Source organism: Abramis brama (assembly GCF_963993115.1).
Source record: "Abramis brama genome assembly, chromosome: 11".
Classification (NCBI taxonomy): Eukaryota; Metazoa; Chordata; class Actinopteri; order Cypriniformes; family Leuciscidae; genus Abramis; species Abramis brama.
The window spans coordinates 6,689,818-6,709,287 of record NC_139973.1 but is presented as its reverse complement, the minus strand read 5'-3'; the positions used below and the strand labels follow the sequence as shown (position 1 = coordinate 6,709,287).

Sequence of the window (19,470 nt, the reverse complement as noted above, 5' to 3'; positions counted from 1 at the left end):
TATGCTATGATCAGCATATTTTGTAAGTGAGCACAATAAAACCTCACTGACATGCACTGGGACAAGAACCGTATAATTAGGATGTAATCGAAATGTGGAACTGTCTTGTTCTTTCCAGAACAAAAAATAATTTTCATGAAAGCAAAGGGAAGTTGTCACATGAGTTTTAAATGTGATCAATATGTCATGAACAAATTGCTGTGTCATAATTGTTTCACTGTTTAAATTGTGCTGAAAAGTCTATAATAGACTGTTCCATTGTGACATAATTATTCTATTGTGACATATATTATAAAATAATGTTTTATTTAAAATATCGAACGTATAACCATAAACATACCTCAATAATGTTACAAAAGATTTCTATTTCAAATAAATGCTGTTCTTTTCAACTTTGTATTCATCAATAGGTTTCCTTCATCAAGGTTTCTGCAAAAAATATTAAGCAGCACAACTTTTTTCAGCATTGATAATTATAAGAAATCTTGAGAAGCAAATCAGCATAAGAATGATTTCTGAAGGATCGTGTGACACTGAAGAATGATGCTGAAAATTCAGCTTTGCCTCACAGAAATAAATTGCATTTTAAGACAGTATTTTCACCTGTAATAATATTTCAAAATAGTTTTGTTTTTACTGTACTTTTGACCAAATAAATGCAGCCTTGTTGAGAATAAGAGACTTTCAAAAACATGTTTTTATACGCCTGAATTAGATGACAGTGGTCACTAGGTCACAGTGAATTTGCCAATTAAGGCATGTTCCTGGATCCACATATTTTGTTGACCTTGGAACAACATTCCTAAACGAAAATGTAATCCTAACTCTACCCCTAAACCTAACCCTACCCATAAATTATCCCTAAAATCAGAGGGAAATTATGGATGAATAACACTGATGTAGAAGCACCTAACCGTGGTTGTATAAGCCTAAACTTACCATAAACTGTAAACTTGTCCCAAATCTGACTGGTTGATTGGTATGTTGTTCCAGGATCAACAAAGATTTTGACCCAGGAACACGTCGTACTTGGTGAAATCATGTTCACCCGTGGTCACTATCTGGAACAGCATGTTTTATAATCCTTATTATAGTCTTAATAAGTATCTGTAAATAGCTGCAATTGTCCCGCCACAGCAGGGTGCAGTGGTAGCACAAATAACACGCACATCATAAACCATTAACACCAGTAACACTCATTTCTCATGCACAATAGAGCAAATTTATGTAGCACAAAAAAATATAACAACAGGGTCATTATAAAAAGGATAGATTTATTTAGAATTAGTCACATAATTTGCAAAGATAGCTCCTTAGACAATGAATCATCATTTGAAAGGCAGAAATCAATTTATATATGTACTATACTACACAGACACAACACTGACATCAAGTAAAGGAAATAAGGTACATTCAAGGTGTACAAAAAGACCAATGACTAAGTTCAGGTTTCTCAGTGTCAGGTTTGGATCTACATGGTTGTTTGATTTGCGATTCTTTACTGACACAGTTTCAGACCAAACTAGGTTTTATCTACAGCAAAATAAACAGGTCATTCAGCAGTTCAAGCAATCAGTTCATTTGGGTATAGAAAGCCTGGTGCATGTCAATGATGTTTTAGGTTATTTGTACATATTATTTGTACATGTACATATTTGTACCGATGTAGGGAAAATGAGCTTGGTTCAACTAGTTTTACAGAAGTGTGATTAATACTTGTTCCAGAATATAGACATTTGCATTGGGTCCATTTAAAACTATGCCTGACTGAACCCGAAACAGCTGAGATGAACAAATAAACTGTTTTTTTGTTGTTTGATTGCATCTTGCTATAGAAAACCTTAAAGCAATAGTTCACCCAAAAATGAAAATTCTGTCACCCACATGTCATTCCAAAGCCGTACGAGTTTCTTTCATCTTCGGAAAACAAATAAAGATCTTTTTGATGAAATCTGAGAGCTTTCTGTCCCTCCATTGACAGTTACGCAACTACCACTTTTGATGCTTTTCTGAAGAATGTTTATATGTGAATAAATGCCTGAATTAAATCTGTTCATCATAAAAAGCGATCAAGTCTCTTCAGAAAATTCTGGACTAAACCGCTCGATTCATATGGATTAGTTTTACGATCTCTTAATGAACTTTTTGAAGCGTCAAAGTGGTAGTTGCGTAGCTGTCAATGGAGGGACAGAAAGCTCTCAGATTTCATCAAAAAGATTTTCATTTGTGTTCAGAAGATGAACGAAAGTCTTACGGGTTTGGAACAACATGAGGGTGAGTAATTAATGACAGAATTTTCTTTTTTGGGTGAACTATCCCTTTAAATTCAGTCAACAAAAACATTCTTTGGAGACAGAACAGTTAGGAAATATAATCAGCAGTTTAAATTACAGCTCAAATGGATTCTGCTACATATAAAGTGCTTCGTTTTTATTTCCCTTGCCATCAGGGCGTTGATGTTTAAGCAGTATTGGCTTATTCCTTTGCCACGCTGAGATTCAGATTCAAATGACCCACTGGTGTTAAAGAATACCCAAACATTATGAGCCCTCCAGTCCCGTACTGACTTGCGGAGGTTGCGTTCGACAAATCAGAAAGGAGATGGAGAGCGAGAGGAATGGCACTTGATGACGTCACCTCACACCTGACATGGGCTTGACGATATTCATGGTACGACTCGGAGGAGGAGAAGGAGGACAAGGGAAAGTTGCATTTAACGTCTCTCGCATCCGAGCCATCTGACAGATTGAAAATGGATTTCTTGGTTTTCCTAGCCCTTTCTCTGGGATGGAGCCAAGGACGTGTCCTGCTGTGCTTGTCCAGTGAAGGCGGACCAACCTGGTCATGTTTCTAACTCTGCCCCGGCCAATGGAATGACAAACGAGGTGATGTCATCACCCGAGCCAAGTCTTTCATTGGGCAGCCGCCAACCTCGCTCCTTCAGGACTCCACGCGACCGCATCAAGAGGTCTTGTGCTGCTAGAGTGTACCTTTAAAAGCATAAAATGAACATTAAAGTAAATAAAAAATGACCATAGAGGGCCTTAGTCATGACAAACTGTATACTGACATCTGCTGGTGTAACTACTACAACACACCTGATTCACACCTGATACACACTACCATTTCTTGAGCAGCAAATCAGCATATCAGAATGATTTCTGAAGGATCATGTGACACTGAAGACTGGAGTAATGATTCTGATAATTCAGCTTTACATCACAGGAATAAATTACATTTGAAGTTATATTCAAATAGAAAACAGCTATTTTAAATTGTAATAATATTTCACAATATTACGGTTTTTACCATATTTTTGATCAAATAAATGCAGCCTCGGTGAGCATAAGAGACTTCTTTCAAAAGCATTAAAATCGTACACCTTTTGAACAGTGGTGTTAGTTGCATTTTATTATTTGCCTTTAGCGTTTCAATTTTGTGAATGTATGGGAAAAATGTGTGCGTTTCATAATGGCGAAATGAAGTGATCTCCAGGAGCTCTACCTGGGATCAGGTCAGTTATGATGTAAAGATCAAACGCTCACCTCATGGGATCATTGGGTTCACGGCCAGACAGGAAAGTTGATACTGCGTCCGCAACATCTCTATCAGTTGTAACGTCCCACAGTCCATCACTACCCATGACCAGGACATCATTAGGCCCATGTTTATGCTCAGAGATGTTGTACACCTTGACCTAGATACGACCATGATATTACTATTTTCATGCAGTTATGCTTCATATTTTTTAAATGTACACAAAAAACATTTCGTGGAGGGTGTACTGTCCACTTAAATCAAGAAGAATAAATGGCTTTGCAAATATTTTCACATAAATACTCATTTATATACTCACCTCTGGGCAACAGGATAGGAAGGGTTTGATATGAATGTTGGAGTTGTACACTTTCAAGTCGTGATCCCCTAAACCACGCGTTACTCCAATAGTAGCCATGACTCGAGCCTACGAGCACACACACACAGTTCATGTTTTATGGGGGCATTTCATAGACATAATGATTTTTATACTGTACAAACTGTATATTTAATCCCCTAACCCTAAATCTACCCATTACAGTAAACTTTCTGCATTTTTAGATTTTCAAAAACAAACATTCTGTATGATTTATAAGCTGTTTTCCTCAGAAAATGTCTGGTATTGCCTTCCTTGTGGGTACATTTTGTCCCCATACTGTAGGATATACCTGAACCACACACACACACACACACAGTTGGAAGTTCATGTGGCATTACAGCAAAAGGGTTATTTTATACACATACAAACTTTATCAAACAAGACATTATTCTGCCCTACATCCGGCAGAACATTATGGCAATTCCAATTTGCAACATCTCACTACTCCTGCTTTGTAATAAATAGCTGTGAAAACTGTGTGGAAAAAGCTTCAGACACCTTCATTAGATTATATGTTAGGTCTGTAACAGATTTTACTGTTGTGCAGCTTAAAATAAAATCCATTTACAGAACCTTTTCAAGTTAAATAAAAGTCAAATAGAAAATAAGCTGAATTATTCACTTACCTTTTTCCCCTCCCCATAAATCAACGGGAACTTGAGATCATCTTCTACAATAGTCTTATATGCCCTGAAATAATAACAGGTAATGGTTATGAATGCAATAAAGTAAAAGACTTGAATATATACAGTATATATCAAAATATAGTTTGGTATAACAGCTGTAATTCATCCTCATTCTCATATGTGTGAATCTTAATTACCAGCCAGTCATTGTGTGGTCTCTGTAGAGCATCTTCTTGCCGAGTTCCTTGTGTTGGATGCGTCTGGGGAATTCAATATGTGTAAACTCGTTCCCAAGCAGCTCCGGTTTGAGGAAGCCCTAGACAAAAGCAACACAAACATGACGGAAGTCTTACAGAACTGAAGATCTAAAATGGTAATGGAGCAGTCACGCATGATAATGAATGAATGAACAGGATTTACAATGGGAATTCTATTGGGACAATAACACAGGTGACTCACCAGGTACTGTAGCCGCTGTCTTTCACTTTCTGGCGTAAATTCACTGGACATGGGGATGACCTCATTGTTGTGGACAATTATGGCTCTGTGGGGAAATAATATTATTATAGGTGATTGTGTTATGTATTATACAACCTACAGAAACACTGGATGGTAAATAGCAAGAAATATATGTATTTGATTTGCATTATTTTGATATTTCTCATTTATTGCTAAAATCCCCAAGATGATCATGATGGGTAAGTGTCACAGTAATTGAGTCATTTGGAAACATCCAAGGAAACATCTTTGAAAAATTAACATGGATTTTACTGTTTCTCCTTAGAGACAAATTTATGTAATCTTTTCATTTTAAGCAATAACAATTTCCTCCAACTTTCATTATAAAAATCAGTTTACTGCGGCAAATGTAATACAATGGCCTATTATAAAAAATACAAAAATGACATTACACTCGCTAAACTCTTATGAAATGAAAGTTCACAGCTTTAAAGTCAATGCATCTTGTCAAGATTAAGTTTAAAACCAAATTATTTTGTATAATTAACTTTTTGCTTGTACATTTCCTTCTTTTATCTAAAGATAAAGACCATGTTCTGTCAGCCTGCTAATATAATATACACATTTAATCACTGTATCTTTTTTAAAGGCATCTTACCTGCTGTCTCCTGCGTTTGCTACATAGAGTTTCCCCATCAAGTGAATTGCGATCAAGGCACAACAGCCACCAGAGATACTGTAAGATTCTTTCTCCTTCTCGATCAGGTCGTCCTGTTGAGTTGCACAACACAGACTCAGTGTTTTCTTCTGTTTTCAATGCATACATCCGCACAACATTCAGCAAAATCACATTCTGAAAATCTGAATTCTATGTATAATGCCCAGTGTTATTCGTGCCAGTACACGTGAATTCTGAAGTCTATCCTTTGCCGAAAAATAAGTAAATAATAATAATAATAAATATAAAAAATGTATTATGCCATGCATGTCTTAAAGGGGATCTATTATGATTTTAGTCTTACATTTTGTTTGGGGGTCTTCTAGAATAGGTTTTCAAGTTTAAATGTTCAAAAAGCACTTTATTTTTAAGGCATAAAGGCATTGTTTTATTTTGTTTTGTTGTAAATTAACCACATAATGCTAAACTGTGCATACTGTAAAACACTGGGAGATCACAGGGTTGTCATTACCTGTACTGTATTAATAGAAAAACAGTTCTATTATTTTTTAATATAAAGTATTTTTCAAATTATAATTTTATCAGTATTTTTGCGTCGTGACCACGGGGCGGAAACATTTATGACCAGTGCATTGTGATTGGTCAACTGCTTCGAGTGTGTTTCGGAAATGTCACAGCCCTTACCATAACCGCAAGTTTCAACACACTACTAACGCAACTCAACAAGGCAAATTTTGCAGTTAAAATTATATATAAATGTAACATTTGTTACATCTAAAAACATTTAAACATCATTAAATAAATTGTTTGAAATATTTGTCAATTTGTAAAGTGATATATTTATTTACATTGGTATTTTTGAATACATTGATAATTATTTTCTTTTTTTAGTGGCTCGCCTAGTCCTCCAAAGGCAAAAAAGACTAAAACCACAGGTCTATCTTATCCTTTCCAGTTCTCACCATCTGTTTGAAGGCGGTCTCTATGATGCCCATGACCAGGCTCTCCACACTGATGTCTTTCTCCATGTGGAACCGCGGCTCATCCGGGGGCCCGTCCTGGTCCTCTCCATCTAGGCAGGCCCCTTTCTTCGCCTCAGCCTGGAAGGGGCTCCCGTTCTTGGCCAGGCAGATAGGCGGAGGGCTGTTTTGATTTTCTAGAAGATGGGCGACATCGCAAAGCCGATCGCGGATGATGCGGTGGAGAACTTTGGACGCCATGAGAGCAGCACCAGAGCCAGCGTGTCCATCAAACACCCCCCAGAAGTGCATAGGAATGCCTGAGGTGTCCTGAAGGGATGAGGAAGAGGAGAAGGTGTGTGATTTCGGCATGAAATAGAATTGCAAAAACAGTTTCTTCTCTCCTACACTGTATGTCATTGTTCAAATAATCAGGTAGCTTCGCCCCAAACTTATGCAATTGGGCGAGCCACATTGACCTGTTGAAACACAGATTTTTAATTGATAATATTTATAACAAATATTGTTTAAAATACTGCCACTTTACAATAAGGTTTCATTTGTTAACATTAGTTAATGCATTAACTAACACGAACTAACAATGAACAATATATTCTTATACGATTTATTAACCTTTGTTAATGTTAGTTAATAACAATATTCATGTTCATGTTAGTTCACAGTGACATACACATGTATTAGTAAATATTGAGATTAACATAAACTAAGATGCTGTACAAGTATTGTTCATTGTTAGTTCATGTCAACTAATGCAGTTAACTAATGTTAACAAGTGAAACCTTTTTGTAAAGCAACCAAAATGTTTTATATTAAATATTTTATATGATTTATATATATATATATATATTTATTTTTATATTTATATATATATATATATATATATATATATATATATATATACATGATTTATATATATATAAAATACAAATAGTTAATTATTTTAAAATGATTAGTTAAAATGATTTATTTTATCAGAATAAATAAACAGCTACTTTTGAAAGTGTCAGTTAAGAAAGGTGCTCTTTATTTGAATGCTTTTTAATATGCTCCATTATGTTGCAGTATCAGCTTCTACAAGTAGGTTTAAACTGGATCATGCCAACTAGCTGAACCTTAACCTCTTAGTTCAAACAATTGGGGCAATGTTTTCAAATAGCCAAACTGTTTACACATTTCAGGAACTCAAACTACCAGTGGCTTACTTAAAAATGTCTCTTCACATCATGCTGGAATATGAGAGACTGTATTGTACATTGCAAAAAAATAAAAAATAAATAAAAAGAATTATATATATATATATATATATATATATATATATATATACATATATTATACGCTTCCCCTTTAGTTATTGACTAGTGAAAAAAAGTGGTTTAAAATCAATAATACTAGCAGATTAATCGGGTTTCTGGGACATAGGTCATTTACACAATTAAAAAAAAAGGTTCTACAAAAACATCTGACTGTAGAATGCCACAATGGACCAATCAGTATCAAGTATTTCAGAGAGTCACATAAGACTGCACAATAACATGCAAAGCCTTTTTAAAACCACAGGGGGGCATCTCGACACTTTCAAGTCGTGAAATACTGTCCTATCTCAATTTCCTGTCATTACCTGTTGACAAGATTACACCCGCTCAATCATGTCAGATCAGCCGTGAAAGCCTGTGTCTGTTTGTGGCTGGATCTCTGTTTCTCAAGAGCAAGAGGTCCACGTCAAGTGAATACGTGTTCTTGGTATCTTTTTATCTGCCTGTCTGTCTGACTCTTGCGGACAGGCAACACAGCAGATGATAGGATGATGTAATTGATTTAGAGGAGTTGAAAAAGGGTATTAAGTGGGGGAGGGCAACGTCACGTGATGTAAGCAGAGGCGAAAGAGAGACAGAAGTCACTGTCCTGGTTAATAACCTCTCGTGAGTAAATACTGCTGGAAATACCAGTCCATTTCTCATTGTTTGAAACCACCCACGCAAAAGAAATAATAAGAGAAAATAATTGTAAACATCAATTAGATTAAATAGGGAGCAAATTGAGGTAAATAATGTCCTAGCAACCATATAGCAACATGAAAAAACAAACAAAACAAAAACCTGGATAGAAATGCCCTGGAAACCCATTATACACTTGCAACCATATAGTAATTCTCTGGCAACTGCCCACAACTCCTTCCCTTAATCAAATTAACTTGAACTATATTTATTTTTTCCAAGTATACTTAAGTAAATTTTTATACTTAAGTATACTTTAAAAAAAAAAATGTATACTTAATGTAGTAAGTATACTTATATCAATGTTACTTCTTTTGTAACATACTGTTTTTCAGTAGCTATATAGTAGGGAAGTATGCGATTTCGGATGCAGCCTAAGAGTAGTACACTTTGAGTATACAACTAGTTTACTACATTTTTCATTTGTCCTGCAACTATACTACAAATGAACTTATAGGTATACTGATAGTTTATACTTAAAATACTTGTAGCACATTTTTTTAGTTTATGAAAGTATAAAAGTAACATCATACTTAAAGTGCAAAAAAAAAAATTTATTCAAAAAAATTTTCAAAAAAAAAAAATAGTAAACTATAAGTATTATGTTCCTATTTATTCATTTTTGTACTTGAAATATACCTTTAACTGTACCTTAACTATTTCCTCGCCAGCATTTAAAAAAAAAAAATTCTCATCCAGCGGATAATACTTAATTATATTTTTTTTAGTATATCTCAAATAAAAAGATTGAGTACAAGTATAGGCCAAATATACTTAGACTTTTCTGTCAGTATAAGTCAAGTTTCATTTTAAGTATATTTCTGAGATGTATATACAGTATATTATTGAGAAGTACATAAAAAGTTTTTAGTTTTAAAAAAGCATACTAATAGCACACTTCAATAAACTTTTTTTTGTAAGGGTTGGAAAACATATAGCAACTTGCTAAAAACACTTGAACTGCATAGAAATGCCATTGCAACTACCCATTACACCCTTGCAAACATACAGCAACATGCTAAAAAAAATACTCAAAATACTTTAACAAGTGCATAGCAACGCCCTGGCAACCAAACACATTTATTTAGTGTTTTCCTAGAATTGTGGTGGTAAGTTTTACATTTTCTCCAGATGTTAAATGTAAATCTAGTTCTGAATCTGTATGCTTTACTGTCAACAATACAGATCAACTATTGTCTCATTTATTTCTATTTTTTATTTCTTCTGTGCAATTTTAGGAGAAACGTGAGATACTTGAAAATAAGTGAGAATGGCGAAGAGAGAGGAATGTAACAGAGGGATCAAGAGAGAAATACGTCAGTCTGCACAATACCAAAGCCTCCCTTGAAGAGATGTCACAACCCTTCTTATTGTCAATGCAATATTATCTAAGGAGACGTTTTAATCAATCAGACTTGAACAGCTTTCCACTTTGGATTACGTGTCATTTTGAGGGAAGACGGGGGGGACATAAGGGTCGACTGCAGATGAGGATCAGAGAGATCAGACTTATGCCCGCATACAAACACAAACGCACACTTCGAAGGTCATAAGTCCAGGATAGGTGAAAACACTGCCTGGACCACATCACATGATCAAAACTCTCACACAGAAAAAAAGAAAGAAAGAAGTTTCACTTCAACATGTTCACAAAGACAAAAAGGCCTTTTGAAAGTGAGCTTGTATTGGAAACTTCAGCTTTATAAATATATCATTCTAGACATGCAGTCATGCAATGAGGCTGTTCTAGATTTTGATTTAGTTTTCAATAACTGAGTTTCACATAATCAGTAAAACTGATTTAGCTGATGTTTATTGGTGGATTTAAAGGGGACTTATTATGCAAAATTCACTTTTACATGGTGTTTGAACATAAATGTGTGTCGGCAGTGTGTGTACACAACCACCCTATAATGATAAAGATCCACCCACTCCTTTTTTTTAATCCCCATAAATCATAAGCAATGTCTCAAAATAAGCCGTTTGCAGTTTCTATGCAATATGATGTCACATTGCACAGGCCCCGCCCACGCCTGCTGATAGACTCTGCCATATTAGCATAGACCCGTCCTGAGTGATGCCATGTAAGAGGTCAAGGTTCGCCATGTATATCTCCTCGCCAGAGCATTTAACAGCAGCATTCAACTGAGAAATGTATTCTTATTAAAGCTACTAAGGTTATTCAATCAAGAGCAGTGAGTGATTTTCTGTTTTTCTTTTGTTGTTCGATTCATATTAACAGCATATATAGCAGTAGGTACTGTATATTACACTGCTTTCACTTTAATACTCAGATCTAATACACATGCGATTTCTTTACTTGCTGTTTAGGTTCACAGACATAACCGACTGTTAATGAGAACTTTGTGTGTTTTTGACTTAACCTTGTGTGTATTTGACAGTCTAAGTGCAATAAGAGTGAAAGAGATCTTAGTTTAATACTCACGGGACGTGCCGTCTGACATCCAGCTTTATGTGCGCACAGAAACCATTATATCACATCTTGTAAAAGATCCGGTTGATGCGTGTTTATGTCACAAGCTTCAAATCTGAATAGATTTTGACATGCGCACACTGCACGAATATACTGAGTTTCCCGCTGTTTGCCCATTCTCATACCATAGCTTTTTTCTTTGTTTTAGAAAGCAGACTTAATATCCATTTCGGGTCCTAATCAGGAGACAAGCACATTCAGCTTTGTGCCGCGCTGCTTTAGGGTACATTTACACGACAACGATGTTTTCTTTGCGTTGTTTGCATACATACATACAGACAACGTTGTCAAAATGATCCCCGTTCACACAGATCCATGAAAACAACTAAAAACACTGTATTATGCTGTCTTCAGTATTAAAGAAACACTACACACATATAGACTGAACACATAATACCCATGCCCACCGTTTTCACAAATTTGCACTTTGAATCCACTTTGAGTCGTGTACATGAACGCAACAGATGCCAGAGCTCAATGTGATCGCCAGGGTCAGAGAGCTGAGCGTCCCTCAGCAAGCTAAATCTTTCATAATCTTACCTGAGACCAGTTTTGTCCAGTTCAATTGATCCACAACAACTGCATTGCAAAAGTAGATCAGGGATCTTTTTTATATAGATGTTCATAAGTATTGATACCAAGAATTGAAGCGCACTGGAGACTCACCTCACTATTGATTTGAATAGAGTTTGGCATTAGAATGTATCTTGCAGTATTCAAACGCATTTTTTTTTTTATCTAAACAAAAAATGATGATAGTGACACAGCCACAAAACTGTTTGGCTGCATCCTGTTGTTTTCAGGATGTTGTGTCATAGACCAACTTACCCCACCGTCCTCCAGTAACATGGAGCTGCGCTGATGCTTGCTACTTATCTTCTTGACATACATCAGCTCACAGGAAGCCTGGTCTTCATTCAGCATGCTCTTCCCAGCATTTATCACCCTGAGAGAGAGACAAAATCATTGGTGTCATTTATTTATTTTCCTAAATTAAAAAAAGAATATGTGTGTGTGTGTGTGTGTACAAATAGGAAAACACCTATTATACAGCTAAATATCATTTCTAGTATGATGGCAGTCTAACATGAAGAGAAACATAAAGCCATTATTTCCCAAATCTGGATTATAAAAAGCCATACTCTTCCTAATCTGCTGAGAGCAGTAAGATGCTTCAGAGGCCACAGTCATGACCCAGCAGATCTGATGAGATATTTATATAAATGTTAGGGGGTTCTCTTCAAAAGTCTGTGACCCTTATTCAATATTTCTTCTACAAATCCCTACGCATAAAAAATAAAAATAAAAAAAAAAGATTATTTAAGACCAGATTTAACATCAGAAACTGTACAGGAAACAGGCAAGTCTCTGTTTTATTTATAATTATGTACATTTGTCTGTCAAATCATACTCTCTCTATATATATTTATATGCCCATTTAAAGAGAAAAAATGGTAGCAAAGATGCATTTCAACCAACTTACTTTATGCATACTTAAAATTGGGATGTTGGAGACATACTACTTCAAAAGAGTTTTAAAGGGGTAATGAACTGAGAAATCAAATTTTCCTTGAGCTTTTGACATATAAGAGGTCATCATACTATAAGAATATCCTGTAAGTTTCAGAACTAAAAACTTCCTTGTTAGTCCAATAAAAGCTTTTATTGACACCAGGCAAAGCGAACGACAAAGTGGGGATCTATGACATCAAAGGGTATCAAACACCGCCTCTGCAGAAGAAGATCAACGCCTACTTCAACACTGCCTGTTTAGCCCCGCCCACCGATTCACGCTTTACAAAAAACTCATTATAATATGCAAAACTGTTATCCAATCATAGCAGTGGGTGTTTACTTCCAAGTCTTCAATGCGGCACGCCCATAAAAACTGAGCGTTTCAGGAGCTAGGCTCAAAACCAGGGTAGAAAATAGCCTATTACTTTTTCATTTTGATGTTTTTGAATGTAAAAACCAAGCGAACGTCATAAGTTAACCTCAGACAACAATATAAAAAAATTAAAAAAGCTAGTTCATGACCCCTTTATGCAATATACCCATAATAATAAAAGCATAATAGTACATCATTATACTGTACAAGTATATCTTTTTTTCTTTATGCTGCGGTTTTCATTTAGAATCAGCTGACAAAGCCCCACTGTAGCTACTCTCAAAAGAGGAAGTGTCTCATTGAAGCAAGTTCCTTCTTCTGAAGTTACAATTTCTTTACTTCTGCCACATTAGGTTTCAACATAATGTGATTTCTTTAAATGAAAGTAGCACACATTAAATGGAAAATTGTGCTTTTTTAAGAGAAGCACAACCATTGTACGTGCAAGAGAAAAAGAAAGCAGAACTAACTTCATGATCTGTGGAAAATACAGAGTAGAGCAATGAGCTAAAGCCACAAAACAACCCTTTATTAGCAAGGCTTACCACCACTAGTGTACCAACTTTTCACCAAGCATTTCCTGTCTCAGGTGACTGGTTAACTGACAATGGTTTTCTTTTTTGAGCAGAAGAGTCATGCTAAGCCCCTCTGTCATTTTATTTATCCATTTTATTTAATTTTATAATTAAAAGGTCAAGGTTTGGCTGATTAGCATGAGTCAGTTTTCCCCTGCTGGTGGAATCCCAAAACTACACCATTCTGTAGGAAAAAAAATGTTTCTCTTTATTGACAGTGTATTAAAATAAACATGTTCCAAGAAACATAAAATATTTCATTTATAAGCTGTTTTTCCAGTGAATATTTTATCATTTTACTGAGTGATTAATCACATGGCATTTAAAAAACTGACGCTGGTATGGTGTGCACTAGATTAGTAAACTCTAAATGTGAAAAACATCCAAGTTTCACATCATTGATCTGAAAATCTGAGAAGAGTTTTATTAATGCAGGGCTTCAGGCTAGACTATATAAACATAATGTCTTCATTTGAAGAAATTCAAATGACCATTTCATGTTACAATCATGTTCTGAGCCCTAGACTGATAACATACACTGAGTTTAAAACATACACTCGCATAAAATATCCTTCCTCAAGCAATAACCTTCAATAACCTAATATTTGCATATATAAATGTGTATAGCTGTATCTTTGCTGTGAGCTCAGAAGAAAGATGCAGTTTCAATACTGTATGTCTCGAAAAACCTGATGAGCAATTCTTCACCTCCACCCACTGTGCTTAATAATAGAGAATAAATGGGCACTTTTTGTGGCACTGTTTATCTTGAATTGTGCCTCCTGTCATAGTTGTCGAGTAGATTATGAAATATGAAAAGCAAAGAAATAAATGAGTATCCTATTTGACTGATTAATATTGTTTGCATGGACCCACCCTTCAAAATCCACACAGAAATGCGCCACACAAACTGTTTAGGTCAAACTGAAATGACAATGAGATTCTTAATGCAAAAGTGCATTTTTTTTTATTGACTAGGTTTTACCGTACAAATTAAGTGCATTGTCAGCATGCTAATTAAAGCAGACACCCAAGATATCGAAACTGAAACATGACTAGTTTATCTAGAAAAAATCTAGATGAACTAGTCGAACTCACTAACAGACAAGCTGGTTGTTGGGCGACTAAAAAAATGACTAATATCGACCTATCCCTACAGAAAACCAATGATTATAGTTCACTTGCACTCATACGTGTATTGACAGGAATTCACCTATTGTGGCGCGGGTGAATGCTGGATCTGTTGACCAGCTTGGCAGCACCATGTTCATAGAAAGCCAATCTCCATGAGCCACAGTGGATGACTCAGTAATATCTTATAGAGAATGAGTGTGTGTTGGGGAATCTGAAATTGCTGCCATTAATCTACAGCCAACAATGTGTCTTTGAGAGACCGTCAAAGTTTTAAAGTCAACATGAAACAGAAGTTATGATCATCTTTTCTTTCTTATTGTCATGTATATCCAAGTAAAACGGTGTCTTGTACAAGAACAAATGTAGGGCGGGACTTGATTTTGACCATGAGGAATTAATTGGATGGTTTTGGTTTGCTATTGGTCGATCTTATGTGAGTGACAAGTTGCCCCGCCCTCACGCCAATAAAAGCGTCATCAGAGAAGAGAAGAGATGCAAATGGGAGGGGAAGTTCTTTTGATTAAAGGTCATGAGGGCACATGATTGATGATAATGATGTGCATGGATAAATTAGTAATTAATGACAGAATCTTTATTTTTGCAAGAACTAATCTGACCAAATAGAAGTTAGCTGTAATCAGTCATATTTTTCGGATTCAAATGTAACTGACTCAAAATTATGACCTGTCTTAAAGCCTAAAGAAAATGAGATGACTACATTTGTTTTAATATAACCAGCCACAGCAGAAAAGGAAACATTCTGAAGAATTGCGCTGGCCGCTTTTTCCATGCAATTTCAATAAAACTTCAAAAGCACTATACATGTATTCTAAAATATTCTCGTGTGCTGTAGTCGTCTGAGGCCTTACTGGGAGGGAACCTCATTTTGACTATTTTGAATCTAAAGAATCGGTTGTTCCAGTTTACAAAACCTATTTGAATGATTCATTTATAAATCAAACTGATATGGCTCCATGATTCAATGATACGGTTAACAACTCACTGCAGGAAAAGATTATCAATGAAGATTAACTTCAATTTTGGTGTATTTGGTCTGTCTTCAGAACATGTCACACACGACATATGGAACACCTCCATGATACTTGTATGGTGCTTTTGCATCCTCCTCACAGCTTGAAAGCTTTAGTCTTCAATTACCTGTAATTGCATGGAAAACAGCAACTATACAATCTTCTCTTTTTGTGTTTTTCTAGTAGCACATTTTACTCAATACATCATGTTAGAAGTAAAATGGATTGTGAAGACTGTTTCATGTTGACTTATTGAAAATGAACAACTACAAAAACTTTAACCTGTTTGTTAGCCTGTGTATGAGAGCACATGCTAAAGCTAACGGCTAAAAAGGATTTTTGTTTCCACGCTTAAGAGAATATGCTCAGTTTCAAATTCTGTCATCACGCAGCCCCAGACAAAGTTCTTCTCTTGTACTGTAGTTAATAATAGATGAAATACCCAGAGGCTAACTGGGCATATTTCAGTATCAGTGCCTGTTTTCTCTCCAACTCTTCTTCACACTGGGCTCTCTATAGGTCTGAGTCACAGAAATATGAACATTTTTCCAAAACCACCTAACATTATAATCATTAATTTGATGGCATGGCTCAAGACTGCATCATCTCACTGGCTTTGATCTTGGGCCACTTAGTGCAAGTATGGTCTTGATCTTCACTCAACAGATCTGGATTCCCATCCCTTTTTACCAATACATTTCCATGACTTTTCTATTTGCTTGTAAATAATGAATTTTACAAAATAAAATACGCTCCAGTTCCTAAAATGTATACACTGATGATAATGCAGTTGTATTTTTACTAGAAATGTTTCATAAAAAAAGTCCTTTATCACCCATCACTAACAGCTATATCAATGTGTGATATTACTGCAACATTTTTGTTCATATTTTTTATTTTTTTATTTTTCTGTTTTGTTTATATTTAATTCATGATTATTTAAATTTGTATAATAAATATTAATAAAATCTAAAATGTACAATAAATCTAAGAATTATTGATCAAATAGACTATAAAATCTCATAAGATTACCATTTATTTTACAGCAAACATAGGGAAAGAGTGGATTGGTAACATTCACAATTACTTATTACCTTGATGTTTTTAATTCCACCAACTGTGAAAGTCCTATAAGATTCCCCCTGGAAATTATGACTTTAAACAAACTTAACTCTTAAAGGGATAGTTCACCCAAAAATTTAAATTCTCACCCACACCATTTACTCATCCTCAAGTTGTTCCAAACCTGTATGAATTTCTTTCTTCTGCTAAACAGAAGATATTTGAAGAATCTGGGTAACCAGTTGATGGTAGCCATTGACTCCCTCCATACAATGGAAGTCAATGGCCACTGTCAACTGTTTGTTTATCCACATTCTTCAAAATATCTACTTATCATTTTTGGCTGAACTATCCCTTTAAATATACCATCATTCTGACATGACTTGAATGCACCAATATGATGCCCTAATGCATCAATGGAGCTCAGGACAATGTTCCCAGGTGTCTCCCAAGACAGCAGCCCTGAAGCTGAGCATTAACTAGAGAAATTCCTTTATGTTCTTATTCATTTTCATGACTCTTTTAGGCCTGGAAATCAGGTAGCTGCAGGTTTTTAAAGCTGCATGTTGTCTCAGATGCACAGGTAGCGAGAATACCCAACTCAGTACTCACTGTACTGAGAATACCAGTACTCACTGTCCTGTGGTAAAGATGCATTCAATGACTACTATAGGATATCCATTAGTAAAGCTATACGTGTATAACCTGACATATGCAGCATTTTTCATATTTAAATGCAATGATTAATTCATGTGAACTGTAAGCTGCGTCATCATCAGAGCAGTTACGACACATTTCAGTGAAAACATTCCAACATTCCAGCTGACTCTAGAGCGCTTAGAGGATGAGGATGATGATGATGAGCCATTGCCCTTGGTTAGGTGTGACATATAACCTTCCTCAGTAATGACGTCACTTCAACCGTATCATTTTAAAACAACAATTCGTAGCATGCGCATCTTAGACATACAAAAACACGACTCACTCCGCGTATCCCGTTCGCCACTGCAGCCTGCTGTCTCTCTTGAGTGTGATGACCGGTCTGGACGCGTGTTCGGTGGAGTACTGCAGCAGCTCCGGGGTCAGGTCCAGAAACTCGGGGCGGCTGTAGGGGAAGCGCGGCGGGAGCCCGTCCGTGCCGCCGTTCTGCGCGGAGCCGTGCTGTTGCTGCTGATGGTGGTGGCCGTGCGGGATAATTCCGCCCACCAGCGAGGACATGGCATTTTTAACTTTGCTTATCATCGCAATGAAATATGTGACATCGGCGGCGCGCGAGGAACGGTGATCTTAACGATATAATAACACTATACGATCCAAGCGGCAAAAACGAAGTAGTTCAGTCGCGATGCAGGAAGCGATTGACCCCATGTGACGATTTGACAGAGAATGTTTTCCTCGTCGAAAAAAACCCTCTCCCTGCAGAGTGTGTATCATCACCCGAGAGAGGCTTATATCCGCCTATGGCACGGAAGATGTAACGTTAAGCGCTGCCTATACTATAGCACTCTCAGCCGACCAGCCTGTGAATGTACACTACACACCCTCCGAATTAGACAATGACTACCGAGGGGCCAACTATCATAAAGGAATTTCGCCTTTTTAATTCTTTTTTATAATAATAATAATATTAATAGTAAAAATAAAAAGAAGTAAAATGTAAATTTAAAGGTAATTTCAGGACGCAATCTGCCGAGGTTCATCTGGCGAAACGAAAATCGTATAAATAAAATATTTAAAATGTTAATTTAACAAACAGTTTATTATTATGATTAGAATTAGAATTATTATTATTATTAGATAGTGTATATATATATATATATATATATATATATATATATATACATATATATATACACACACACTATCTAATAATAATAATAATTATAATTCTTATTATTCTTATTATAATTCTTATTATTCTTATTCTTATTATATAGGCCTATATATATATGATATGCAAGTGATAATGGCATTAGGCTACTTAAAGGGATAGTTCACCCAAAAATCTTTTCATTTGCTCACCCTCATGTTGTTCCAAACCTGCATGAGTGTCTTTCTTCAGTTGAACACAAAGATATATATATTTTAAAGAATGTTGGTAACTAAACAGACAGTTTGTGGCAGCCATTGACTTCCATAGTATTTATTTTTTTCCTATTATAGAAGTCAACGGTAGCCATTCGTCAACTGAATCGTCGTTTTCAACATTCAATCAATCGTCGTTTGATTACCAACATTCTTCAAAAAAATTTTTTTGTGTGTTCAACAGAAGAAAGAATCTCATACAGGTTTGGAACAACTTAAGAGCAAGTGATGACAAAAAAATCATTTTTGAGTGAACTATCCCTTTAAATAGACCTTATTCACAGTAGCGCCATCTTTTAATGGGAATGATCAATGAAAAAGAGGCTGTGATTAGCATATGGCCTACATATCTTCAGTGGGTTGTAGTAGCCTACCATTTAATGTGTTTTTGGATTGTTCTGCAGATGAAACACCGCAAATCTTTCCAAGAAATTTCAGTAAATAAAAAAACCCCAGAAAACATAAGTGATTAAAAATTATAAGTGATGTAGGATCTTAATACGGCTTTTACAGCGGATGCTATTGAAAACAGCCTCACTTTCATACC

General features: G+C 35.7%; 1 protein-coding gene across 1 annotated transcript; it reads right to left on the bottom strand.

Moving 5' to 3' along the window:
- Positions 1-1,254: 1,254 nt before the first annotated feature.
- Positions 1,255-18,389, bottom strand: ppm1j (protein phosphatase, Mg2+/Mn2+ dependent, 1J). Its single transcript, XM_084127697.1, has 10 exons — positions 17,824-18,389; positions 11,977-12,094; positions 6,643-6,969; positions 5,660-5,772; positions 5,002-5,086; positions 4,740-4,858; positions 4,543-4,606; positions 3,857-3,964; positions 3,546-3,697; positions 1,255-2,990 (listed from the first exon to the last, which is right to left on the bottom strand). Exons 1-10 carry the CDS (start codon positions 18,078-18,080, stop codon positions 2,843-2,845), a joined length of 1,491 nt encoding a protein of 496 aa, XP_083983823.1. The 5' UTR covers positions 18,081-18,389; the 3' UTR covers positions 1,255-2,842.
- Positions 18,390-19,470: the final 1,081 nt, after the last annotated feature.

Excerpts from the sequence above, each read along its gene's own strand:
- ppm1j (XM_084127697.1), bottom strand. The coding sequence starts at position 18,080 with ATGATAAGCAAAGTTAAAAATGCCATGTCCTCGCTGGTGGGCGGAATT. Across the intron at positions 5,087-5,659 it reads GCAAACGCAGGAGACAGCAG|AGCCATAATTGTCCACAACA; the intron begins GTAAGATGCCTT and ends ATTTCCCCACAG. Across the intron at positions 2,991-3,545 it reads GAACCCAATGATCCCATGAG|GTACACTCTAGCAGCACAAG; the intron begins GTGAGCGTTTGA and ends ATGCTTTTAAAG.